This window comes from Anas acuta, chromosome 6, assembly GCF_963932015.1.
Source record: "Anas acuta chromosome 6, bAnaAcu1.1, whole genome shotgun sequence".
NCBI classification, from domain to species: domain Eukaryota; kingdom Metazoa; phylum Chordata; class Aves; order Anseriformes; family Anatidae; genus Anas; species Anas acuta.
Genome location: NC_088984.1, coordinates 16203346 through 16230342, shown reverse-complemented (window position 1 = coordinate 16230342; position 26997 = coordinate 16203346). Strand labels below are relative to the sequence as shown.

The 26997-nt window shown below is 45.3% G+C and overlaps 1 protein-coding gene across 8 annotated transcripts in view; it reads left to right on the top strand.

The window, feature by feature from the left end:
* SLC12A8 (solute carrier family 12 member 8) overlaps nt 1-26070 on the top strand; it is a 52999-nt gene extending 26929 nt beyond the window's left edge. For 5 of the 8 annotated variants that reach the window (XM_068687577.1, XM_068687579.1, XM_068687578.1 and 2 more), the window contains 9 exons: nt 1500-1613; nt 8150-8237; nt 9363-9450; nt 12861-13007; nt 15855-16527; nt 17363-17460; nt 19783-19900; nt 22227-22287; nt 24905-26070. In XM_068687577.1, the coding sequence (XP_068543678.1) occupies nt 1500-1613; nt 8150-8237; nt 9363-9450; nt 12861-13007; nt 15855-16527; nt 17363-17460; nt 19783-19900; nt 22227-22287; nt 24905-25070 (1553 nt within the window). In that variant the 3' untranslated portion in view covers nt 25071-26070. Of the gene's footprint in view, nt 1-1499; nt 1614-8149; nt 8238-9362; nt 9451-12860; nt 13008-15854; nt 16528-16676; nt 16850-17362; nt 17461-19782; nt 19901-22226; nt 22288-24904 lie in introns of those variants that run through there. The other 3 variants (XM_068687580.1, XM_068687582.1, XM_068687584.1) reach the window with 3 other exon arrangements.
* Nucleotides 26071-26997: the final 927 nt, after the last annotated feature.

Here is a 26997-nt window from a genome sequence, read left to right as displayed (position 1 = left end):
AGACTCAGATTCCAGGGAAGTCTGTAGGAACATCATCTGAAAAAGGGAGTTTGGGTCTGGTCTTGCAGGAATGTACAACGTGCACAAATTCCCCCTTTATTTCTACAGAAGCTGCACTTTATGCAGACTTCCACAAGGCCCAGAGGTCAGGGTGATGCACCGAGTGTATTCCTTTTAAATCTTGTCTGTGGCTTGTTCTTGTGAAGATTGCTGGTGCTGTTAAAAAGCCGAGCAGCAGGAGACCTTTTCTATCAGTGTGTTTCCATCCATGTTTGGGTAACACAATGAATGCAGATGTAGGAAACTTTTGATTATCTATAGGATTTTTCTGTGGCAACTTCAAAGCTCTGCGGTTAGTTATATTCTGAGGCTTTAAATGGATATGTAGTGTGTTCAGAAATCTTATTTAATTTTCCGGTTTAATCTATTGTCCAAACATCGTTAATGTTGTCTTTGAGGCATGGGACAGCTTTGATGGAGTCTTTTTTTTAATTTCTGGCTGTCACCCCACACAGCCATAAACAACATCCTGCCTGCTAATGAGAAAATTCAAGTTAATGCAGTCACATGTCTTGTGGAAATAGATTGGGGTGGCTGGAATTAAAAAGAAACCAGCTCTGCTCACCTCCCCCCGCAGCTAGCACTAGCATTTGGAGCTCTGACGGGGAGGAGAAATTTCCACAAATGAAGATACGCCATTGCAAAGCAGCATTATCAGCTGAAAATGAAAGTATTTCATAGATGTATCTTTAATTCTTCAATCTCCTCGTGTGAGTTATCTTTTCTACTTATAAACATCTAAAACCTTTCCCATTAAATACTGTGTTGGGCTCAAGTGTTCCTGGCAAATTCAGGCTCGTGGAAGCACTTAACTCGTTAAAGCAAGGGAGCGGGGTACGCCATTAAATATATGTGAAGCAGTTCCACGACGTTGCTGTCCTCTCTGTTGCTTCCCCCTGCCCTCCCATCTCCTGAAAACGTTTCTGTTTAGGAAGTAAAACCTGTGTGTGTGTGTATGACCTTGGAAAAACTTGGTGGAAGTTTGGCGGGGGGCACAGCCCAAGGCAGGCTGGCTTGGTGTTTGCTCTGTGTTGGGCCACATCCCCATGTGCTGTGCTAAACATCCATTTGGAAGTGAAGGATTAAAGCGGCATGGGCAAATGAAAATAGATGTTAGCTGATCTCTACAGCAAGTTTTCCTCCGTGGAGACGTTTCACAGGCAGGTGTCCTGCTAGCTTGCAGGCAGGGCTCGGTATGGGGCAGCAGTGCCCACATTGAGCAGCACCAACCACTGTGCTCACCATCAGCTATGGCCTTCCCTGGCACTTGCACCCATTTAACCACATTTATCTCTTCCCCCCAGTAAAAAAAAGTTGATATTTGCCACTTCAAACTACCACTGAAAGCAGGTAGCGTGGCCACGCAGGGGCAGGCCTGGTGGCTCTGCCACATCCATGTCGTGTCTGAGGCTTTCCTCTCTCCCTCCCTGTGTCTGCAGAGCACGGCTTCGTTGGCTACTCCGAAGAGCTTTTGTTCAACAACACGCTGCCGGACTACAGCCAGGGGGAGTCCTTCTTCACTGTTTTTGGAGTGTTCTTCCCAGCTGCCACAGGTACTGTGAGCTTTATCCTCCCCTTTTTCCTCCACAGGCACATCTCCAGATGAGCAGAAACCAGGGGGGTTTCTGCAGCCCCTTTCGGTGAGCACTCAGCCAGAGCAGACTCATGCAGCCGATTCAAAATGTACAGCCTTTCCTGCAAAGCCTCAAATTTTGCACAGTCCTGTCTGGTGTGCTTGAATGTGCTCTGCTTTCTCTCTGTGGCCAGAAACTGTTTCTCAGTTCTGTGGGTCGATCTGATGGTATCACTCCTTCGTTGCCAAGGATTAGGCACTGATCTTGACCAGTGCTTCCAGGCCACAGGATACCAAGCCTTTTTAGTAGTGTCAATCATGATTTATCTTGTTCAATAAGCCTTGTGATTAGATTGTGCTGGACAGGTGGGAAGGGGACAGGAGGGCTTTTCCTCCAGCCTCGCAGCTTGGTTGGTGCTATCACTCAGGATGCTGACTCTCTGCACTGCCTGCTCAGCAGAGCTCACGTTCATTAAGTTTAATTGGATGCTTTTGTATTATTCCTTCCTTTAAATTAAGAGGAAGATCGATGTCCCCTCTCCACAGCTGGCACTGTGAAGTGGGAATGAAATAGCTATCAGTTGGAGTTACAATACCTTTTGTTGATGCTGGTTTTTAAGCTATAAAAAGTACTGATTATAAGCAGTTTCCATAGTGATGAATCCTTGGATTATAGGATGAATTTGCAGAGGATTAGCTCTAAGCAACTAGCTAAAAGTTGTTAGCAGAATTGCTGCAGTACAGAGAGACAAACTAAAAGGTTTTGTGAAACAGATGAGCTGGAGGAACAATCTGCTACCAGACAAAGTCAGGTATACCTAGAGCAGGATCTCAGATTTTCCTTTGAAATCCTCTCTCTCGATTTACCTGGCTGGCTGTTGCCTCCAGGTAGGCTTTCTCCTGGAAAAAGAGCCTGCATGAACTGTTGGCACCGTGGAGAAGTTGGCTGCTGCCCTCTTCCTCATCGTTTTGTCTGGCCCACACGAGTCCCCCAGCCACAGAAAGAAACCTTCCTCGTGAGCCCTACCACTGATGCAGGAAAATGTTTTTTTCCAGTTCTCTGATTACAGAAGAAGGAATAGTTATGACAAAGCAGAAAATTGTGATGGTTAACCATATTAAATGGTTCTCCGTCACTGCTAATGCTTGGCTGCTAGGAAGAAGGCCAAAGCTAATAGATATAATTTATTTAAAGTCCTGACAGCCTGTTAATTTGTTAGTTAGTGGTAGTAACACCAGTAATACTGTTAAATATTCTCCCAAAATACAGTTTGGGCTGATGTGTAATTACTTTGGTTGCTGCAGAGCTTTTTCTTGTGTTCTTTTTAATTGCTTGGTTATTTAGAGGATTTAAATTATTCTTTGGAGCAGTGGTGCCATATAACACCACCATTGTTTCTGGTGTTGCTGTTCATAGCACTGCAGTGTTCAGGAGCCTCGTGAAAGAAAACACAGTGCTGTGTTAGGTGCTCTACGTGGGAGAACTTGTGATCTGATTAAGAAAGATTAAAAAGGCAGGAGATAGGAGTCGTGACTTCTCTGCTCCAGATCACGGCTGGGATCCCAGTGCAACTTCAGAGGTACTGGGAGTAAAGCTCACATCTCCAAGAGCTGGTGCAATGCCTTATCTTGCATACTTACCTATGCTGGGGCTGCAGAGGGGACAGCAGCTTTCTCAGTGTCCCATGTGCTGCAGCACAGCTGCTTCCCATGACATTGTTGGCGAGAGGATGCTTCCTGCCTGGAGGCAGCCTCAGCCCCCCAGCAGGACAGGCTGTCTGCAGGGCTCCGGGTGACGTGTCAGGGAGGGTTTGGGCAGTGGCATTAAGAGCAGACTAGATAGATGCAATGCAATCTCCAGGCCTCTCCTGCAGGGCAGAAAGAAAAGGAGTGGCAGGGATATGTGAGCGTTGCTGCCTGGCTACACCTCTGGTTTGTGCTCCTGCACCATCCCAAAGTGGTTTCCACGTCTGCTGGGACTCCCTTGGTGATGGGGATGCATCAGCAGCAAAATCCTATGCACTAAGCAAGGTGCAACCAAAATTCAGGGAGAGTTTCAGCAGAACAATGTGCTGTTTGGGGGTTTCCTTTGAATGTTTGCTTTGTGTCAAAGTGATTTTTCAATGTTGTGTTTACCTTTTAATAATAAATGTTTTGTTTGCTTTTTTTTTTTAATTTCTAGCATATGCTAGTTTGCAATCTAAGATGCTGTTTTGTTTTGTTTTGTTTTTTTTTAAAGAATGTAGGAAATTGTGAAACAAGATGTTTAGGTCTTTCTGTGATGAAATGCTTCTCTTTGAAGTGAAACTATTTTGATGTCTTCAGGATAAGCTCTTTATTCTTCCCTGGAAATTGTTATCTGAATTCAGCTGGTTTAAGTTTGGTCTCTGGGACACGCTGGAAAGTATTTTATAGTTGTCTATTTCCACCCAAAATAGCTCAAGAAACTATTGAAGAAGACGGCTCAGATTTGCTGGCTTAAATTGGAGACTAACACACTTGCTATGGAGGATGTGAATATACGTTATAGAGATGCTGTGTGTTAACCAGATGGTTTTTTTGAGTGTTTGTAAACACCTTAACGTGCATGTTTTGCTGCTGTGTTGTGAAAGGCAGCTCAGCTACCTGTCTAAGCAGGGGTTTTTGTGGGGAAGGAGGCTCAGGAGCTGCCTGCCCACACCACGCATGCGGTTGCTCAGCAGCCACGCAGCTGTCAGTGCAGCAACAAAATGAAGTTAAACATTGCTGTGGTGCAGCAAATGGTTTTCTTTTCTACTAAACCCCCAAGGTGTACCATTTAATGAAAGAAGTGTGTTGTCATGAGATGCGAGAAAGTAAGATGATGTTTGAAGTGGTGTTAGTGGAAAATGTAGTTGTACTGACACCAGTTCTGAAAAATCCCATACTTGGCACTCGCAAAATGACAGCATTTAGAAGATTTAGATTTAGAAGTTTTGGGCTAAGTTATCAGATGATGTAAACTGGCGCAACTCCACTGGAGCCTATGGAGGGGTGCCAGCTTACATCAGTGGAGAATTTGGCCCTTTAAAAAAAAAAAAACTAGCTGCAATTCCTATCTCAGATTTTCCATTCTTCATCTCTTGGTGAAGGAAAAAAAACAGAACACAACGCTTTTACGCTTTATAGTGAGTTTGCTGAAAAATGCCATGGGTGTTTGCAGGCAGTTGTATCTGCAGTTGTGAGCCATAGCTGGTAGAGCTGTGTGCCAGAGCTGGTGGAGCTGACGACTGCATCTAACCTACAACGTAGGTGGTCCCCTCGTGCACGTATCCACTGCCTGGATGACTCCCAGGACAGGATTATGCTGGGAATAGCAGCAATGTACAGACTGTCTCGGCCATAATTTCCTGGCTGGGCTGACCGTGTTTTCATGCTCCCTTGTCCAGAAGCTTTGTCGTTATCTGCTGCTCTCCGAGATAATAGCCAGTGTGGAAAATCCAGCCTGCTATCTCGTTGGAACAGAGAGGTGGGTAATTTTCTCCGTGGACAATCCGCAGATAGGATTGCTTGAGTTCAGACAGGATTGGCCATTTCCTTGGGGGTAGGTCTGTGTCTGGAGAATGAAATGTCCCAGCTTCTTCACTTCATTGAATTTGTAGGGTTTTTGCTTCTCTTGAGTAGCTGAAGTCTCTGGAAACCCTGTTTTTGGCTACTTGCAAGGCAGGACTGGTTTGCTGTTTGGCAGGGGTGACCGAAGCTAGTGCAAGTGGAATTTGTTCGGTTCCTTTTGTCTTTTCACTGAAGAGTGTGGTCATTAGTCTGCTGCTCACAATGATCTTCTCAGCACTGCTCCTTGGCAGCTGACACCCTGTCTGGAAAGTTACTTTTTGGGTGGTGGTGGCAGTGGAAAGGTGGCTTTCCACCAGGGCAGGGGTCAATCACCAATCTCAAGATCCCACTTATGTGGGTTCTGGAGGTCATCTTCTGGCTGCTCCTCAGTATGTGTGGGTCTGTGGGAGGGAGGCAACGAGGTGAGCGGGGCTGTGCAGTCATCACTGTACGGGTGACTCACGTGGCTTCAACTTTTTTCGTACTTGGTCCAGAAAACGCCATTTTGGTGTTTCCCCAGTGCTTTGCTGAGCTAAGAGCTTGGATGAGGAAGAGGTGAGTCAAGCTCAAGCTGGAAGATAGAGAAGCGGTGCCAGATGTTTGGGAAACTTGGCCAAGAGGTACATTAGATAAACAGCTGTCCTTCTGACCACAGCTTGCTCCCTTTGGAAGAAAAATTCAGGGCATTCTGCGTTCTCTGCTTTGCCCTTGAAATGCAAAGTAGCTTGTCACCAAACGGTGCTTTATAGATGCTCCATGTAGCCTGATGTTTTTGACTGTTTCCATGGACTTCTGCCTTCCTAACTTGTCTCACCTCCAGCTAAGCTCATTGTATAACTCTCGAAAAAGGAGCAGTGCTTGAGCAGCACTTGGAAGCTTTATCCGGGGAAAAGCTCACCAGCTGATGGGCTTTTAGCAGCACTACTCAGATCTATGTCCATGGAGTAGTCTTCCAGGAGAAAATTAACAACTCGTTTTGATTTTTAAAGCCTTCAGTATGGTCCCAGGGATTCAAATCTGGTCTAAATCTGGAAGACAGCTCCTCTGGGAGCAGAGAAGTGCCAGGGGCCCGCAGGGGCTGAGAGCGGCTGCTGGGGCTCTGGCCCTGGGGTGGAGAGGATGACAGAAAGGAATGTCTGCTGGGTGGGCCTGGGATGATCAAGGGGAAGAGAAAAAAAAAATAAAAGAAATAAAGCTCTGGATCTTTAGCTTGATGTGTTTGGCAACATGTGAGTGCCTTGTGCTCATTAGTGTGCTGTCCTCACAGCAGCACAGCGAGCAGAGGAAGTGTTATGATTCCCATTTAGCACAGATGGGGACATGGGGCTGTGAAAATGCACAGGAAAGCCTGGGATGGAGCAGGCAGTTGAGCCTCTGGTCCCTGATTAGCAACCAAATGTTTGCTCCCCGGTGGCCATCAATCCGTGGCTGTGCAAGGTCTTTAGAGAAGACGCCCATCGGCTGAGCTGGGTTTGTCCCCTCTGCTGTGGGATGTGTTCCACGGCTCCTGTCCACCCTTTGCTGAGAAAATCCTCCCAAGCAGCAGTCAGTGTTTGAGCTTTAATATGCAATTGTTAAATTGACCAGTTGCCCTGGTCTGGAGCTGCAGCCGCTTGCATTTGCAGCCTCAGAGGCTGACTTGATCGCTCCTGTGCCCGGTGAATGGCTGCTGGCGTTGGCAGCCAAGTGACAGCCCTACGTGCTCCCTGCTTTCTGCCTGCGAGTGCCACACTGTTGGCATCCTCATCCTCATTGCTTTGTGTTACTGGTCTCACCTGAGCTCCCAGCAGGGTCCTGTGGGTGCTGTGGACTGGCACCTGGCCCACGTGGCCTAGTGATGTTCATCCAACATCCAAGGGATGGGACAGAGGTGGGCAGGAATTAATATGTCAAGGAGGCTCTTAGCCTGCCTTCAGATTGTCCATATTCTCATCAGGAATCCAAATCATAGATTCTCTTTATTTATAGCAGGTACCTGAAATATTCTAACAAATTTTGTGGGATAATTTGATGAGGAAAGGTGTGCTTTCTTGCCAAGTCTGCTGTGACTCCCTCTTCAAATGTGGGTAAAGTCTCTTAACCCTTTTGTAGCTTGGGTTCCCAGCCTGAATGCAGAGGTTTTAATTCTTTGCTCCATCCTGTTTCCTTTTCCTTTGTTGTTGGTTGCTAATTTGTTAGGCTGAGGTCTGTCCCTTGTCATACAGTACTGTCTACTCTGGCCTAAAATAACATCTCAGCACTTTATTCTTAGCTCTACTGTGTGCTTTCTGTGACGCTGGGACAATCACTTACCCGCTCAGAGCTCCTATTCTCCTATCTGCAAAGCAGAGATAATGCCAGCCTCCCGGAGCCGTGAGCGATGCCTGCGACGCATAGCCCTTGGATGGAAGGTGCCACCTACGTGCAGAGCCTCTCATTCTGCCCTCTAAATGCGCCTGTGAAAGCCATTAACAAGCACAAGCTGCTCTGCAATCGCGGCTGTCCCTTGTGAATGTGGGCACCTGTAATAGATCTGGTCAAAGCAGCAGGGTCTGGGCAGGGTAGGACAACCTGCTGAATGTCCTGCAGTGATGAACGGTGGCGTTTTTCTTTTCAACACTCAGATGGCACTGTTCTCCGCTATGGTTGCATTAAGATAAGATGGGTTTTGTTTGGATTTCTGCTTTTTCACCCCCCATCCTCCCCCAGCATTGTTCAAACTGGACAAAGGGTTCTTTGTGGACATGTTAGCGGTAGCTCCTTTCTGTTAAAGACAAGAGCAGTTACTTACCAAGCAGTTGATGGGAGCCAGTAACCCTGTCCATGGCAGTGCAATGAAATGATATAGTTACTGTTCTGAAGTAATCGATTAAGTGACTGATTAAATTATATTGCATATTATAATGTATGTCATGTATGCTATAACTTAAATTAACTCTAAATTGTATTTATGTCTACAAAACATAGGTGTGATGGCTGGGTTCAATATGAGTGGAGATCTCCAGAAGCCTGCTACCAACATCCCCCTAGGGTCTCTGGCTGCTATTGGCACCTCGTAAGTAATAGATTGGGGAGAATTTACTGTCTAGAGTCTGCCCTGGATGTGACCAACCCATTTCGTACTCCCATCAACCTTTTATTACTCAGCCATCTGGAAAATTAAAGTCTGGCTCTCATTCAAATCCTCATCCATTACCACCACCTACTCTGGCTGGGTTGGAGAGGAGATTCGTTAATGTGGATACAATCAGTCCTTCCTCATGCTTCAGCCTTCCTCTGCCGGATGGGATGTGTGTTGGTGCTAGAGCAGTTGTGCTGCTGCAGCCAGGCTGTTCCCAAGCAGCATGCAAAGTGCTGGAAGGCTTGGAACATGTGGTTTTGTCACTTCTCGCAGCTGGTCTCAAAGTGTTCTCGTTGCAAAAGAGGAAAATGCAGTTGTTATTATTGGAGAAAATGGTACCACGGGAGGTAAAATGACCTGCCTGCCTGCAAGGCCAGGGCAGCACAGGTGCCCTGCATCCCTGGGCAGAGCAGTCCCCCTGGGAAAAGCTGTTTTCCAGGAGTAATAGGATGTTGTGTGTTCAAAAGAACTTCGGTAGGTTCCTGCCTGCTTTCATAGCCAACTAAACTACTTATGAAAATATTACATATATTTGCATACCCAGGTTCAGATGGAAAAGAGGGACCTTCTGAATTTAGTGGGATTCTTGCTGAAAACTGGTGCTCATTTTCTTTTGAGTCAGGGGATTCACATCTCTGCTATCCAGACTTTGCAGACAGCCTAACTTATCCCTCCAACTGAGTGCTGGAAAAGCCAGAGATACCGAGGAGGATCATGGCTGAGGCAGTAAATTTGGCACATTCAACGCTGCCACCAGATGAGGGGACCTGCATACGGGCAGGATGGGGTTATTCCCCCTGTGTGCACATCAAGAGTGAGGGTTTCCTCACCTCAGGGTACCATGCCATCACTCTGTGTCTCTCCCCACTGCACTGCAGTGGGCCAGTGATATGTGTGGGTGTTACACCAAGCCTCGAGGCTGCCGTGCAGGAGCAGCCAGGACAGAGTGGCTGAAGACCCAGTTTACAGCTTCTTGGTCTTCTTCTGGCTCTGCTGGTGGGCTCAGTGCTCAGTGGTCATGTCTGGTTGGTGAAAATAGTTTGGTTTTGTTGCTTGCAGGTGGTTTCTGTACATGGTCTTTGTCTTCTTGCTGGGAGCCATTTGCACCCGCCAGTCCCTCCGCTACGACTTCATGATAGCAGAGAAGGTAACTTGTTCAACAGACTCAGTGTAGTGTTATATAACGGGGCTTTCAGATTTCCTCCAGCATTGTTGAACGCTTGAACTTTTCCCAAATCCTGAGCAATTTGGGTGCCCATCTCTCATTGATATTCAGGGGATTTTCCCATCGCAAATCCCAGCGTACAATTGATTTGAATAGCTTTGCATTTACCAGCATATCCAATAATGCTGAATCTTGGCGTAATCACCTGGCAATAGCTTGAAGAGCTAAAATATGCTAATGTTGTCCAGTGATAAATGCTGTATCTTATTCAACGTATCCTGTCTCATTGGTGAAAGCTCAGACCAAATTGAAATCTCTAAAGAGCTGCACCACTTATCTTTACTAAGTCAAGCGAAGCTTACGTTTTCATATCGAGTGGACTGTAATTTCAGTGTGAGCAGTAAGACTATCGAACTCGAGATGTTCCACCTTGGTGTATATAAATGAAGGAGGGTTGTAGTGTTACAGGCAAGGAACGTTACAATTACAGGCCTTTCAAAAGAGAGTAAAGATTTTGTTGTGTTGCTGTCTTTAAATTGGATATGTAAGCGCTAATTTTACAATATTCAGCATTACACAAAAGCATGGCCTTACAATATATAACTATTTTATAACTATTTTCTGTATAACTATTTTCCTAATCAATTGGAGATGTTTTCCATTGATTTAATTTATAATATGATTTTAATCTAAAATGTCAGTTTGAGACTCAGACTTCGTTTTCTCTCAAAGTAATTGTAGCCCTAGACTTCCTCCAGTCCCCAAAATAAGCTACAGGTTATTGGTGGGCTCCAATGACTTCCTGCTAAGGTTAAAAAAAAAAAAAAAAAATCTGTTTCAGGGAACAAAAAGAATGAGTCTACGTTCTTTAAGGCAACGCCTTTGTTATGCAAATGAGACAGTTAATGGATGGAAAGTACAGTAATGAAATGGTACTTATAACTGAACCAGCTGAAGAGAGATTATTGAAGCTATGTTTTAATTTAAAAACCCTCTGTAGGGAAAAAAAAAAAAAATCTCCCAGTAAATGAATCCGGAGATATTTAGTTATGTTAAATAACAAACAAACAACAAAAAAGCAAAATCAGTTTTCTCTTCCCTTTTTATGGTACAATCCGTATACTCATGTGGTTTCTTTATATTTTATACAAGTTGCTTTATATTTTAATGACTGTGTGGACAGAGAGGAGAGAGGGGTCATTATACATTGAGCATGCAAACTCCCCGTTTTCATCAGTCACAGGTGAATGAGTGTTTAGTTGCTTTTCTGCCTCACAATACTTGTTTGGCTTTTTAAACACAGAAATGAGATTCAGTAATTTCCCTTCTTAATGAGCCAGAAGTGCCAATTTCTTACGAAGTATTCATACTCTCTGTGCTTAAAACCAACAGCAAAACCTTTCATCAGCCTCAGTGAAAGGGACTCTTCCCCTCTAACCCTGATTTGAATGTCAAGTAGAACATTTAAATGCAAGCATTTTTGGCAGCTAAACTAATATATGATGTCTGGCACAATTGATTGTTTCGGTCAAGTATTTTTCAAATCAGGCCTGTACTGTAGGAGAGGGAAGGGAAGTTCTGCTCATAAGACTGCTGCGTCCAAGGTCTGTCCATTTGTCTGATGGAAGCTGATAGCTGCTAATCTTTCCCTCAAGTTTCTTCTGTCCCACAAGATAAAATTCCCAAGGCAAGTGGATTTTTATGGTGAAAAGAAGTGTATATTTGAGTGGCAGGAGGTTGGTACGGTTCTGAAACACCACATTAATTTTAAGTGCCTTCCCTGAGCAGCAAGTGTTTTTTTGTCTCTTTACCCAGTCTCCTTTTTGCCACATGCTGATTTCATAGATAAGAAAAACGCAGATGTATCTTCAATCATCTTAAGACATGTAAATTTGTCTAATTGCTACTAATAAAGCATATGCCATCAGACTTCAACAGCAGCAGATGCTCGGAGGATGCAGAAAATGGCAGCAGGTCCATTTAGATGTCATTTTCCATGAGGAGAAGGGCAGGAGTGGAGGTCATGAAGTGAGTGAAGGTTGAAGGACCTGCACTGGGTGCTGTCCTCTGGCACCATGTTGTGTGCACCTCCACTTGTGCTTGCAGCAGTTGACACTGGGGACACACGCAGGGATACACCAGTCCTCACTCCTGCTTGACAGACCCTGAGAGCATTTTGTGTCCCCAGGGGGAGAGAAGGGATGCTTTCAACTCTATCTGTACTTGGCATTTCCCCTCCAGCTTGCCTCTCCCTGCAGCCTGATGAAGGCTGATGTCAGCTCAGGGCTCCCCCAGGAGATGGCTGCTCCCCCTCCCATCCCTCTGCTTGTGTGACATTTGTAGGAACTTCCTGCACTCAGACCTGTGTCAGACTGAGCTGAGATCAAGGAGTGTGTTCAAAAATCGTCTGGAAACATCTGGCAAACATGGTGAAAACACATCTTCCCGTGGAAAAATGAGCTAAAAACCTGTTATTAGCAAACCAAGAGAACAACCCTGAAGTCTCTGTATAGGCAACTTGTGTTTTGGCCTGTCGAAGTTGCCCATAACTACAGGCTTCATGAGGACCTCCCTTTGCTCTCCTTGAGAAAGATCAGAGCTATCAGGCTTCAGCTGAACTTTTGCAGTCTGTAGGTGCTGGTGGCCGTGCCCAGCTCACAGCTTGCTGCTGCAGCACCGCCAGGTTTCCACGCCTGCAGGAGGTGCTACGCAGTCGCACTGGCAGCTCGAGGTGATGCTCAATACAAACTGGTAATAAAACCAGCCTTGGAGCACTGTGGCTTTAAAGAGTTTGAAGTTTCACATTGGCTGAAGGAAATTCTTTACTCATTGAAGACAGGAAAATAAGGTCATTGTATTATATCCCTTGGAGCATATTTTTTTTAAGATGCCATTTGTTTAAGTGGCAAGTTTGGTTTGGTTTTACTGCAGATTTTGTTTCAGGATTGGTTTTCCCCTCTGGGACACAGGGGTTTGTCTTCCTGTTTTTGATGGTTGGAAGCCTGGGTAGCTTTTCCTGTACGATGTGCTCTGTATATAAGTGATCTCTCCTGAAATAAACTCACTTCCAGTTACTTAAGTGGAATCTAATAGCTGCTGCTTTGCTGCAAGTGCTCCGAGTGACAAAGAATTTCTTGGATATGAGCTTGTCAAATGGCTCTGTTGGTACAGGATGTTTGGTATTAATTTACTTCTATGGGGTAATTTTCCCGTATTAATTGCTTGTACATTATACCACAGACCAGTTAAATTGCTGCTTTCCCAGGGCTCGCTCAGTTCATTATGCAATGCTACAAAATGCAGGGGGTTTCTGAATATACGCATGTTTAAAATCACTCACAGGTCTTCGAAGAATGAAGTAATCAACTTTGCATCCTCTCTGCTTCCTCCAGGTATCCTTGGTGGGTTTCTTGTTTTTATTAGGGCTGTACATCTCGTCCCTGGCCTCCTGCATGGGAGGGCTCTACGGAGCGCCCAGAATCCTGCAGTGCATCGCCCAGGAGAACGTGGTTCCCATGCTCGCCTTTCTTGGACGCGGGGTTAGTGATCCTTTCTCTGAAACTACTGACAAAACCCAACCTGAGGGAGAACTGCTGATATAAGGAGGCAGTATTTCTGTGTGTCTGTGGGGCAGGATGGGATCTGTGCACCCCATCTCAGCCATGCCCTGCCCCAGAGCTGTCAGTCCTGTCGCTGTACCAGGACAGCCCTTCCTGGGCTGTGGGACCTCCTCCTTTTGGTTCCTTTCTTTTGAGATGTCTCCAGGAAAACAGCCACTTATGATACAACTTTGCCTGTGATTTGTTTTTTGCAAACACCTGATCTAAGCCCATGCCAGTCGTAATCGTGACCAAGGTACTTAGCTCTTCTGTGCCCACCCTCTCAGGGCAGAGGCCTGAAGCTTTTGTCTAACCACTCTGCTCAGATGGATGCTAGCTGCCTCTTTATCTTTTTGTTCTTTTCTTCTTCTTTCCTTCACTTACTCTTTTGAAATCTTCCTACCTTCTTTGGTGACCTCAGAGCTGAGTACAGCGCTAGTCCCAGTGCAGTGGATTCAGTTTGTGCATACTGGAGAAGAGGACACTTCTTTATAGGGTGAGGTGCCTTTTGGGCTCAATAAAAATAATAAGAGAGTAGATTTGAAAGGTTAATTTAGGGGGCTGCTAAGCTTTAGATATACTTCGAAACAAAGCCTTGCTTTGAATATGACAAGAGGCTTTTTCCGTGTCCTAGTCACTAATCCTCATTCACATGAGTTGTTCCCCTCAGAACAGTCAAAGTCCCAGTCACTAAGGATTGTGTAGTCTTGGGCTATACGTTTAGAACAAAGTATTTCTTATGGATTTCCCTTTTTCTAAACAGGGAGGAAAAAAATTCCATTGCTCTAAATAACCTGCAGCACCTAACTGTCTGTACTGAGCAGCTGGGAAAATCTTAAGACGTTTTACTCCTTCAGAGCAGCTTATAAATACAGAAAAAATATTTCACAATAGTAATATTTAAGATTGTTTTATAAGCATGATTGTCTCCTCTGTCATTTTATATTTCTCAAAGCAATTCTTGAAACTGAAAGTCAAGATAATAGTCATAAATATAGGAGAATCAGGAATGGTAAGAACAGCAAAAACTTCCAGCTACTGAGGATAGTTGTCAGGCAATCCCGGAACAGACTGTTCTCCATGTGGTGACGCTTGCCAAATTGTCAGTGATTTAGCCCTAGGACTGCAAAATTGATTCCCTTTCTTCTCTGATGGTTTTCTGTCTTTCTGTAATATTTTCTGCTCTGAACTCTGTCTAGGCAGAGTGCCACAGTGGAAGTGCTCAGAAAGAGGTGAGAAGTTAAAGGCAGATCACTTTACCCATTCCTTCTCTGTGCCACCTTGAAAAATGTCTAGATTTGGTTCATGGAGAGTTAATAAACGTAATTTGCCCTTAACAATCTGTTCCACATCAGTTCTTCTTTTCCATGGTTTAGGAAAGTGTTGTAGTCAACATAACCCCAGCTAATGTGAAGGACACTATTGTTTTCTGTAGTGCTAAACCTAAGCCAGAGGCATCCTGAGATCGTACCATCTGTTCCCTATCTCACTAAGTCTTTCTAATACCTAAGATGTTTTCTGAGAACCATGCTCACTTATCCCTGAGACATATTTCTCATTTCATTGTGAAAAGGCGTAAGGTCCAGAACCGGTCCCCTTTTCTATTAATAAGTTGGAGGAAACAGAAATAGTTTCCATTTGAGCTGTGTGTTTATTGAAGAAGCACATGCAGTAAATGAAAATGTAGAATGGAAAATGTTCCCCGTCTTGTGCTGGTGTTGGTGTGAGGGGGCTGTAAGAGCACCTTCCCAGCCCATTGCTGAAGTGCATCCCTCAGCTGCTATGCTGCTGGCAGAACTCCGTGTTGTGCCAAGATAACTTAAAGCATTTCCTTTTGATCCTTTTCAGAACTGAAGCTTGTCCTTAAGGGACATTGCCATGGTTTCAATTTCTACCTGTCTTTAGAAAGTCCTTGGAGGTGAGGAGTACAGGAAAAACCCTGATCACAAAAGGGCCTTGGCAGGGGCTCTGATGGACACTTAGCATCGTTTCATCTGACTCTAGCAATGACTGAGAAAGGGCATATTAGACCTAGGGTTAAAATTTGTGAGCAGATGGCTGTCTCCCCACTCCCTGATGTGCTTTGCTTTGTCTCTCTCTCTCTCTCATAGTCTCCCTAGCCTAACCCTGCCCCAAAGGAGAAGAACAAGCTGTGTTTCTCCTGGTTGCCTGCCTTCCTGACTGATGCCTGGCATTGCTGGTGCCCCTGGTGTCCTTTAGCTGCTAAACCTTTCTGCTGCTTTCCTCCTGGTGCTGGGCTGATGCAGCTTTTGCAGAAGGAAGGAGAAAATGCCAAGTACAGAGTCCCAGCAGATCGTGGATTTAGCTCAGCCTTGAGTCAGGGCAGGGCCTGAATCTACTGATACAAAAATGGCACAAAAATACAGAAATTAGAAATGAACAGTTAACTCTAATTAACACGTTTTGTTGCCAGAACACAGCCCAGACTTCCCATAGGCCCCACGTGTCTCTCTGAAAGTTTATTGCTGTTGTAATGCCATACTCTGAGATACAGAGGAGAGTTGATGAGTTTTTCCGAGACAAAGATTGAGTGAGGATCAGAGGTGAGGTGGGAACTCATCAGCTTTTGGCTTCCAGTCTGTTCTTTAATTTATTAAGCCAATGGGCCTCTGCTTGTGCGCATGGAGGTGTGTACATGTATTTCATGACTATGCATGTACCTGCAGACTGCTGGGGTAACCATTCTTTACAGCTGAGCCACCGGAGACCCTCATGGCAAAGCTCGTGAGTATTAATTTAAATATGTTTCTTTTATTTATGTAATAGAAAGGACCCAACAGGACTCCAGTGGCTGCGATTTGCTTAACAAGTCTCATCACCATGGCTTTTGTCTTCATTGGGCAAGTGAACGTTCTTGCTCCGATAGTGACCATCAACTTCATGTTGACATACATTGCTGTTGACTATTCCTATTTCTCGATCTCCTTGTGCTATGATGATCAGCAAAAAGCTGGCAGGACACAGGTGGAAAACACTAAGCCTCCAACCTCTTCCCAGCCTTTGATTTTCAACAAGCCCTCCAGCCATGCATCAGATGGAGTAATTCAAAGCAGATCGAATGGCACCTTGCTGGAATTCACAAAAGACATGGACCAGCTTTTTAAACCATTTCGTAACGAGCCAAGTGCTAGCAAAAAAGGAGCTGAGAGTTTAACCCAAAAGGTCAAACAGAAAAAGGTGAAGAAGCCAGCCAAGCAAACATTACAAGACAGCTTCCTTCTGGATCTCGATCACGATGCTCCTCCAGCTCAGTGTGGCTGGGATGAGACTGCAGAGTCCCACCACGAAAGCTGGCAGGACCTCGCTGAGCAGGGCCACCAGCTGGAGGTGGGTCCATGCTGGTCGCCTGCTGTGGACACCCAGGGGACACCTGAGCTGATGGGGCAGGGGGAGCAGCTCCGCAGTCAGGTGCCAGCGCTCTGCAGCCAGAAGGTGGAAGGTGAGTGTGTAGGAGATGTGCATCTCCATGCTTGCAGGGAATTATCTACAGTCTTAGTCCTCCTGGTGCTTTACTGGAGGCAGGCGAGAAACTAGCTTTATACAGGGCTGTCATTCAGTGATTCATAGTAATAATATCTTTTATTACAGGTGAGGGTAGAGTTCATCGTAATGAATCACAGGAGAAGTTCCAATGTAATTTCCCATGGAAGATTAATCACAGGAAAGCAGGCAGGACTCTACGTAGTGTAGGGCTGTTTACTGCATACTCATTATTCTACAAATGGGATCTTAACACCATACATTAAAAACATTTTGAGTGTTATCTTGGGCCTTATTTCACCATGATGTGGAGTAGGAGGGATGGAGCCTTGAGAGACTAAAACTCTGGCTGTGGAAATGAGATGATCCCCGTGCTGCAGGTGGAGGCTGTAATTTGTCATCCACAGCTAGGAATCTGAATTTATTTCGTTGGCAATATGGGTGTTTTGCCACAGAGGTTGTTGTCTCAGATCTATCAGCATTAGTCAATTAAGCTTCATAAACCCATGTGAGGGAGAAAAGAATTTTAGTTTCTTTTACAAACATGGGAACTGTGCCTCAGTTTCCATCGCAGGCAATGACATCTGTGAGGCCTAAAGATAGACTTAGTACCGAAGTTGTAATTTTTTTTTCTTGATCATCTTTCCTACTTTCATTTTAGAAATTTTGGTTAAACTGTGCCACACTCAACTGTCACCTAGAATTTCTGGTTTGGCTTTTGGCAAAGTAGAAAGAGACCAACTCTTCAGCTCATTTTTAACATTTCTTTTTTTTTTTTTCCTTTGCTCCTCTAGAATCATTGGTAAGGCAACAAAATCTAGAACTGGGAATTCAGCAAATTCCAGAATCATTCTACTCCAAATTCTGCAATCACTGGGTGTCCTTTGCTGGTGTAAGTAATTTTCTTTTATTTTGAGCACTGGTTTATCATATGGAAAGAAATTCATCACTTAGTGTAAATACACTCCAGTACTTTCAAATGGCTTTTGTTTCTGGTATCCCAGGAGGTCACCTGAACTAAATACTTCAGAGACCATAGACCCAGCGGTTCAAATTAAGAGAAAGGTAGATGATGTTATTTAAAACAACAACAGCAATAAATAAACAAACTCCAACATCTTAGGACTTTTCTAGAGTTAAACATACTTGGCTTGCTGGGAAAAAATCACCGTGTCCCTCTTTTCACTACGAACCAAAGAGCCTGCTTTTGCTTGGCGTGGAATGGATTTGAGACATCAGCTTCAAAGATGTGTTATTTTTATTTGTGAAACAGCTTCTGCAAGCTTGGGGTGGGGTTTCAGCAGCACTGAACTCCTGATCAGAGCTGCCTGGCTGTGAAATTCCACATTTTGAGGGAGGAAAGTGGAGCATTCCTCTAGCATGTTACTTTAAAGAATAAATGACTTTTAAATTGCTTGTTCCTGAAGCCACAGAAGAGTTTAGGACATTTAAATTCTTCTTGGGAAGACGGATTAATGGGCAGATAACAGGAAAAGGGTCAGATATGGATAATGAGTGAACCATCTGGCTTTGCTGTATGGATGGGGATTTAATAGCTGTACGTAAAACATAACAAACACCCTTGAACAACATACTGAACCCTTCTAATTTAATCCTCAGAGTTTGACACCTACTTTTCAGATTTGCTGCTCTGGCTGCCAGCAACCAACTACTGGAGAAAGGTCTTGCCAGACACTGGCACAGTGGGTGGGATGGATGCTGGAGGCTCCTCTCTAGCGATGACATCTCTAGGAGGTTGCATGCTAATGCTCTCTGTAGGCTCAGTAACTAATGGGGCCCCCAAGTGTTTGTTATCGTGGGGTTCAGAGTGGTCAGCTCTGCCTTTGTGGGGGAATTGGCTTAAAGAGATGACTGATGTGCTCATTAAAGCAGATTTGGTTTCCTGTCAATAGTCAGACTTGAGAGGAGTTTGCAACAGAGCTGAGAAGAGATCAACACAAAATAAAATCTCTGAAGAAAAATCAGATGCACTTATTCATCCAAGCTCCTTTCCCCTCTGCCTCATCTTCAGGCTTCACCAGCCATGTCAGCCGTGACTGCTTTAGCTCTTACGTGCTGTCCCTTGCTTTGCCTAGCCTGATCTGTGAAGATGCTGCGATGCTGCTTCTGCCCCTACTCATATACCCCTTGAGCCACTTCTACCCTGCGAGCTGGTGAGGCTCCAGATACAGCTTCATGCTCCTAAATAGTGACCTGTTGGCTGCTGCAGCTTGGAGCTCCCTGTGGGCTAGCCAACACTTCCATGACCTACAGCTGGTGTATGTTTGAGTAGCCCAAGCAAAAACTCTGCCTCTAGGACCTGAGGTAGCTCACTAAAAGCTACCTGCACGCTGCTGAAGGTGACAGTGCAAGCCTGTGCTGTCCCTCATTTATGAGTGAGACCAAATGAAGTGCCGTATGGCGTGAGGAATTCGTTGCTGAGAAAGCTCAGCCATGCCATACCCAAATCTTTTCTGATAATACTGGATAGAAATGCTTTATGTGTGGCCAAAAGCCACTCACCATGGAGTGCTCTGGAAGCAGGAGATGACATGGTTCCTCCAGGGACCTGCACCACAGCCCTCAGCTGCTGATGCCCGTAAGGTCCATCCACCCGTGGTTGTGGCTGCTGTCGTTCCTCCCATGGGCAGGGTGCGGGCTGTGCAGTAGATCTCGTGCAAGGAGAACCTTGGCTCTGTCCCCATCACAGGGTGTTATTAAGAGTCAGACACCTCAACAGAAACACTCATCAGGGTAAAGCTGAATGTCTGAATCCCAAGTTTAGACAGTGCACATCTCTTACGCAGTACTCCTGAGAGGGCCTGAGAAAGACAGATGCAGAGGTGCCATCAAAGCACTGTTTTTACATGAATTTGAAACACAAGGTTCAGCATTTCTAGCAATAAATAAATAAAAATGCAGTTACTGATGCTTTCATAACAGCTTGAGAACCCCAGCACTGCCTCACTTATTAACAAGGTTTTATTGGAGTTGTAAACCATGCTCAGATTGCAAGATTCAAGAATAAATTTCTGAAACCATGTGAAGCTGTGTGTGAAGGTGGGTAGTCCTCCTCTGGCATGTGCCGCCAGCTCTCCCATGGGCCGGAGCAAGAGATGATCAGAGCTTCTCTGGACTTTGCAGAACAGCTGTCAGATTGACAGCAGTATGCTACCTCGCTCTGGAGCAACCCTAAACCTTGTCTTTTCAACAGGCAATTGTGTCCCTCATCATAATGTTTGTCATTCAGTGGATCTACACCCTTGTCAGCCTGGGAGCAGCAGTTATTCTGTACTTCTACATTGGCCAAGTGAGTCCAGGACTCCCCCTGGGTGAGTAATTTTTTTCTGTATTATTAAATCTGCTTAAAAATTCATGAAGCTTTAATTTAACTTAATTAGGAATTGAGATGCTTGTGTTTAATATGCAGGTGGCACAGTGAGTGATGAGATTTAATTTCTTTGGTAGTTTCAATGCAGTTTATGTCTGGCTCTTTAATATTTGATTCCAACTGTAACTAGCATTAGCCTGATAGTTTGCACATTGCGCTTGCTTTTCGACTGTACTGTACTTTAAATGGCAAAAGCAGATTCTGAGACTTAACAGGGATGGCAGATTGCAAATGTATCGTGGCAATGAGAAAAATCTGTTTTAAAAAATCTGTTGTAAATACATTTTAATAAATTTAATTAATCGGTCTAAAACCACCTGAGAAAACTTTAATGAAAATGGGAATTATGACAAGTATCTCATTAAATCTCAGCATTCGTAACTGCAAAACAAGAGAGCCTTTTGATTCCGGATCTAAACAGGTTGAATATGTTAGGAACGTAATCTGGGAAAATACTCTTAGGCAAAGGGCTTTAAAAAGGTCTGTGCATGTGATGGGCTTAAACAAGTTCAAAATTAAATATTGAAGCACGTTGAAAAAGCAGCTCATAATTGCATAGTCCTTGGCACGGAGGCAGGAGAGGTTTGCGTTGGTCTGCTGAAGGGAGAGGGTGATACACAGACAGTCGGTGCTTGCTCACGTCCATATGCATACATATATATGTAGGGGTATAATGTGTATGTACCTGCATGCATGGATGTGCAATGTTTTGTTTGGCACCTGGCTAAGAGAAGTCAAAAAACCTGAGTTTGTGTCTTTTAAACAATGCAGAGGTAGCCACCTGTGTTTATTTAGATAAAAGGTTATTTGGCATTCAGTGAGTAGACACCAGATTTCAGAAACCCGTGCTGTGAGAAAGCAAAAATGAGTAGTCGTTCAGGAACTATCAATATATCACTCACCAATCTTTCTACTACAGCTGATTTCTTTTTTATTTATCTGTATGGGGTGGAAAAGAGTTGCTGTGAGCAATCTGAGCTAGCACAAGCTATCCCTGCTCTCGGCAGGGAAGTTGGACCAGATGATCTTTACAAGTCCCTTCCAACCCACACAGTTCTGTGACTCTGTGAATTAGCTCTTCCTACTTGCAGCTTTGTATCTTTGGAAATACATAAATTTTACTTTAACGAACTTTTTGTACTGCCCCCAAATACTGAACAAAACACAAGTAGTGTCTTCAGGCCTTAGGGTTTTCTTTGCCTTTGTTTACTCACTGTTATGTCTTTGTTATTTTCTTTTCAAATATTTCCAAAAGTGACTCTAAAAAGAATTTCTCAGTGTGTAGAGGATTATGGAAAGTGATTTGAGAAATGACAGCATAATTAAACATTTTTGTCCTGGTTTGTTTTGCACTTGTGTTCCCATGCATGCTGTAAAAAAGCACATGGCAAAGAAGTTAAAAATGAACACACAAAGTTCAGCCTGATTTTTATTTGGTTGTGAGTGAAAATTATTTTTGCAGTTGCACCACATCAAATGACCCATTTTGTTCTTCAAAAGACTGCATGACCATTCTATACAGAGAAGTTGTGGGACACTGTCTTGAGAGATGCTCTGAAGTAAGGACTAGATGAAAACCTCAGGAGCGGTGGCTCTGCCACAGGAATGCTCCATGATTTTGATGGGTCCCTCCTCCTCTCTCTTTCCCTCCAACAGCCTAAAAAAAATCCAGCAGTTGTTGCTGGGTCTCTGCTCTCCTCCCTGTCCCTCACCACAGACTTCGGGGGCTGCTTTTGCTGCCAGCTCCAGAACTTATCTGCCCCTGCAGTTAGCCAGTGCAGGAAATTAATTCTACAAAGAAATCCCAAAATAAACCTTGGTGTTGATCAAATAAGTTAAACCAGCTCTCCGTGGGGACAGCCAAGAGGGAGCAGTGAGACCACGGCCACCGTGGCTTAGGTCAGCTGAGCAGCTCTTTCAGTCTCCCCATCCCTGCAGTGGGAATGGTCTTTGCAGCCTAAGGAGGAGAAGGTGCTGCAGCTGGTATCTTTGCTTTGGCCACCGCTTTGCTGGTATTTTAACAAGCTGTCTGTCTGGGAAGGAATAGCTGTTCTCCGTATGAACTTTGGGTTAGATTCTCAGCAATCATTTAAAAGCCACAGCAAGTGGGAAGACTTCAGAATTGTTCTCACAGTTGCTAAATCTTTGTGTACTGAAAGCTAGTAACAAACATGTCAGTTTGGGATTTTATGCAAAAAAATTAAATGGTGAAATGCTATTATGAGGGAATTAGCAACATACTGACTTTTCATGTCTTTTCTCTGTAGGAGCAGCAGCGAATTTCAGTTTGTTCAGCTGGATTAAGTCAGCTTTGATCACCTCATGCAGGTTGGTACCAGTCACTTGGCAGAGATCGAGGCGGTGCTCCTTGTTCCCACTAATGTGCATGGGAAGAGTTGACCTGCTTCTTACCTCAAGCAGTCTGCCTGGCCCTTCCTGGGGACTTGAAGTTCTTAGTTAAAGGCAAACAGGGCTGTTGGCTTCAGTTAGTCCAGTGCTGATGTATCCCAGTGGCTGAAGCTTTCTTGATCTTACTCTCCAAACCCCAAAGGTCTGTGCTCAACCTTGGAGGAACAGCTTGAACCCAAAAACACAGTAGTAAATGAGGAGTGGGAGACTCCAGCTCTTCCACCCATGGCAGGTGGTGAACTGCTGTGGTGGTGGTGGTGGAACAGGTACACAGGTGCCAGCTGGGCTGGAGTGACAGAGGGGAGATTTGGGGGGAAGCAGCAATGGCTGCAGAGGCAAATACAATAAACAAGGTCTTCAGTGAAGGAACCATTCAGTATTGAGTTTGTATGGGATTGCAGCAGAAAATATCTTGGTGTTTTCCTTCTCAGAAGGCCTCAGAGCTTTTATTTGGTTGGATACTAACTGGTTTTGTTAATTTATTTTGATCCTATTAATTAATAATTGTCATGTTTGGGTTTCCCAATGGGGGTAATGACCATCTCTGCTGCTGTACAGAGCAGTGGGATTTGGGGTTCCTAATCTGTTTGGCTGTTTTACTATTGCAATGGGGGAGCACTGTAGTAAAGACCACATAACATGAGCTGCCAGGCATTAGGTGTGCAAATTTGGTGGCTTTTAAAGTAAATGAAGGTCCAGGCACTTGGGCATGTTGGCACATGTGTATGCCTGTCTTGCCAGCTCCTGTCTTTGCCCACTGTCCCTATAACATGGCTACGTGCTTTTGGTGGCAGAGGTGGCTCAGGAGAGTGGCCAGAGGTGATGGGACCTCTCTTAGATCCCCATGAAAGGTCCATGGCACGGCTGAGAACAGACACGTTGAGTCTCCTGCATCACCATCCATAGCTGCCTCTACCAGACCAGTGGATCTCCCCAGGTGTGGGGCTGCCCTGCAGACCCAGCTGTCCTGCAAACCTCTTTTGCTGTGAATAGCTTCATTTATGCAGCTGCTGCTGCCTCTCATGGCAGTTGCATAAAGCCACACACTTTTCTCTGTTAGCGGGATGGGAGCCCAAGTCAGACAAGCTACAGGAGGAGCGAGGGGGTGTCAAGGGTGTGCACTGTGCTTTGTGCGTGTCTCATTTGGGATAAGGGGTTGCCCCCTCCTTTCTCCCTCTCACTCACCATGTCTGCTGCACTCCTAACACGAGCCAAAGCCAGGGGTGAAGAGGTGAGGAGGAGAACAGGGCGCACGGGGCTGTGCTGGAAGCGCTGCCAGAATTACTCATTGCAGGGTGAGTCAGACCCCGCTGCTTTGTGTCCCAGGCATTTAGCTGTCCTGTTCCGCCTCGGTGTACAGCCGCATCCACTGCCTGTAATTTTTCCGTGCTGCAGCTATGATGATGGAGCAGTTTTTCCTCCTGGTTGTCCCTCGGCACTTCTCAACCCTGCCTGTTGTCAGATGCTCCCTGTGGGAGGCTGGTTAACTTCACGGACAGCTGCCATATGTGGCTGGGAGTAGGAAAGATGAAGCTAGCCCTTCCGGAGAGGCAGCCCTCGTGCTCCTTGTGGGCAGAGGTGTCACTGGTGCCGGGCGTTTTGCCCTGCAGGTTATCTGGCTGGCACAGGCCTCAGCGCTTTGATCAGTGCAGTCGATGAGGAGAGGCTCTGTCAGGGAAGATGGAGTGAGGAACTGGCAGCAGCCCAAGACGGAGACTGATCTTTCTTCTCTCCCCCCTAAGACTGCAATCTCTGAGCCAGCCAGCTTGGTAACCTCATCCTAATGCCAGGGATCCTGCTCATGCTGGTATGGACACAGTTTTAGCTCTGCTTGGGGGCTGGGTGGGTTGTTTTGAAGCCCACCTTTGCTGCGCTGCAAGAAATTGCATTGAAATCACTTGCACATTTTTCCTCAGCCACAATTTCTTGAAATACAAGCAAGGCACATTAAAGAATTTGATGTAAAGAAGTCATTGCATTAGAGTGCAAGAGCACTGAAAGCAACCAAGGATCCTTGGCACCTCAAAGAGGGCTGAGTCAGTGTTATAAGGTCCCCCAGTTTTGATTTGCAGGTGTGCAGTAAGGTTTTCTTAAAGTTGGCCTCTGGGTAAAAGAAACTGCAGGAAGGTCTCCTCTTATATTTAAAAGAGGAAAAGAGTTTCCAGCCTACATGGTCTCAAAAGTAATTGAAATGTACACGAAAGCTTAGGAAACTATAAGAAGGATATTTTTCATTAGCAATAGTTCGTGCTCCTTCTTTTCCTGCACCGTCTGGAAACTGGCAGAGCCAACGTTTGGAGCAATTCCAAAGAGGAAATGTATTTGCTAAGAAAATGTATATTTTCCAGTGTTTATGAGGGAGGAGGTTGAAGTATAGTTTTTGCATGCCTTCTAGGAAACTGTTTGCAGATTAACTCTCTGCCTTCCGAGGGAGATGCAGCCCCTTCTCCAAGCGCCCTGCCACGGGTGCGTTTTTCCTTGGCACAGCCGGGCGCGTGGCTGCTAATGGGTCGTGCCTCTGCTTCTGTGTTTGCAGGAGAAGGCCATCTCCAAAGGAGCAGATCGTTGTGACACCGGCCTTTGCGACAGTTGGCATGGAGACCACGCAGCTCACCGAGGAGAACGCAGACTTTGCCTCTCGAGACCGCTATCACCAGTCCTCCCGTATCAGCAGAGAAGAGTTTGTGAATCAGTTTCAGTAAAGGGGGAGGACAGAAAAAATACCGAGCTGTCGCTTCTGAAAGGGCTGATAAGTGCTAGTCCCTGCCTGCCACGGGACCTTGTGAAATACTTGAATGTATATGGAAAGGATGTGAATATTTATTTACATATTCAAGGCTTGTTTGTTTATGCAAACTACAGCATGCCCAGGTTTCAAACCGTATCCAAAAGGGAGGAGGATAAAACCAACACGCAAATGAAAGGGCCGATCCAGTGAAGTGATGAGTTACTGAGAATGATATAATCCTTTAAAAAAAAAAATCAATTATAAGCACTACTGAGCTCTGAATACTGCCGCTGCTGTAAGAGCTAACAACACCCGATTTCAGATGTCCTCTGGGGGAGCAGGGCAGCAGTGTGCATTGTATTTGCGAGCAGTGACCTCAGATGCAGGAGCCGAGTGCCCGGTCCCAGCTGTGCCACCGATGGATGCGACCTTCCAGGTCAATTCACTTCTCTTCCCGGCGTGAATTTGCCTGCTTGTGATACAGCAATTTTCTACCTCAGTGTTTCAATTACCAAGGTCTTAGAAAGTACTTTAAGGCATTAGACAATAGGCCAGAACCAGTGGCAAGTGCAAAAGGATTATGAAATATATTCGTAACTGGAATCGAACCTGCGCGTTTCTATGCAGTAATGCAGTATAATGAACTCTTCTCTACTGTGAAACCACGAAGTGATGCCTTAGCATCTTTTCATAGTGGCTTCCCACATCCTTTCTGAAACAAGAACCAAGACGTAAAATCAAAGCTATCTCCAAATACAGCATCTCTTGGATAAAAGGAGAGATGATTCAGAAGTGCCTTAACAAAATGCATTTTGCTAATTCTGCTTCAAGCTCATCCTGTGCTGAGCTTTATAGATGTATGCACCTAAGTAAGAGGGGGAAATCGCTGCCTCTCGCTTCCTGTAATCTCTGATCATTTCAGCCGTTAAATTATTTATTTCTTCTGTGCAATAAAAAACTTGAGACAGCAGAAATGCTTCTTTGTGCTAGCTGTGGGTGGGTTTAGTGCCTCTGAGCACTGGAGCTGTTCAGGGCTGTGCCCCAATGTTGGGGACCCTCTGTCCCACCTCATGGTCTTGATCTGCTGTGGCTTTGGCTCTCTAGGTTTCTTAGAAAGGGGACCAAGGGAGACTTTCAGCTGAGATGAAGAGAGCAATCCTGCAATGCTGCAGAAAGCATATTCATTTTCCTAGGTTGCAGGTATTTCATTAAATATCTGTAACCTTGTCTTTACTATGTCAATAGAAGCAAGCAGAAAACGGTGGCCAATAGTGAACTACCTCATGTCATTCTCTGTTGGGAGCTGTCCTGTCAGGATTTCTTGCTTTTTGTGTTGGATTTCCAAACGGTGTGGATCTGCTGTTTGGATGTGCTGAAGCTTCCCCCAGGTCCTCTGGGCCCACCTGTGTGCTCACGAGAGCCCTTCCTGTGCTCACAGCATCAGGACACATCTCGCAGTGCTGAATTAAGAGAAAAAATGAATAGCAAAGGCACAGGGCTGAGTTTGGGGATGTCTGTGCTGGTACACGGTAGGCAGAATTACACGGATTCTTCTCTGAAGACAAATCTGAGAAACTTTGCTGGTGCTTTGCTCTTATCAGTTCAAAGCGTGGCAAGATAACAGTCAATTTTTATTGTCAGCTATTAAGATCAAATTAACTTATCTTTGAGCTTGGCAGTTGCTGCTGTTGTGCAAGCTTTCAGACTCTGCTTGGAGCTGATCCACCTCGCTGACAAGCCGCATGGTGCTGTGCTGTCTCCTGCTAGAGTTTGATACGCGACTGCAGCACCGGGGCTCTGAGCCCTCGGGTTTCAAAGAGAGCCCCTGTGTGAGCACTGCGGGGTGCCTGCCCTCCCCAGCATGAGCTTGCCCAGCCCTGCAGCCTCAGGAGCACAGCTTA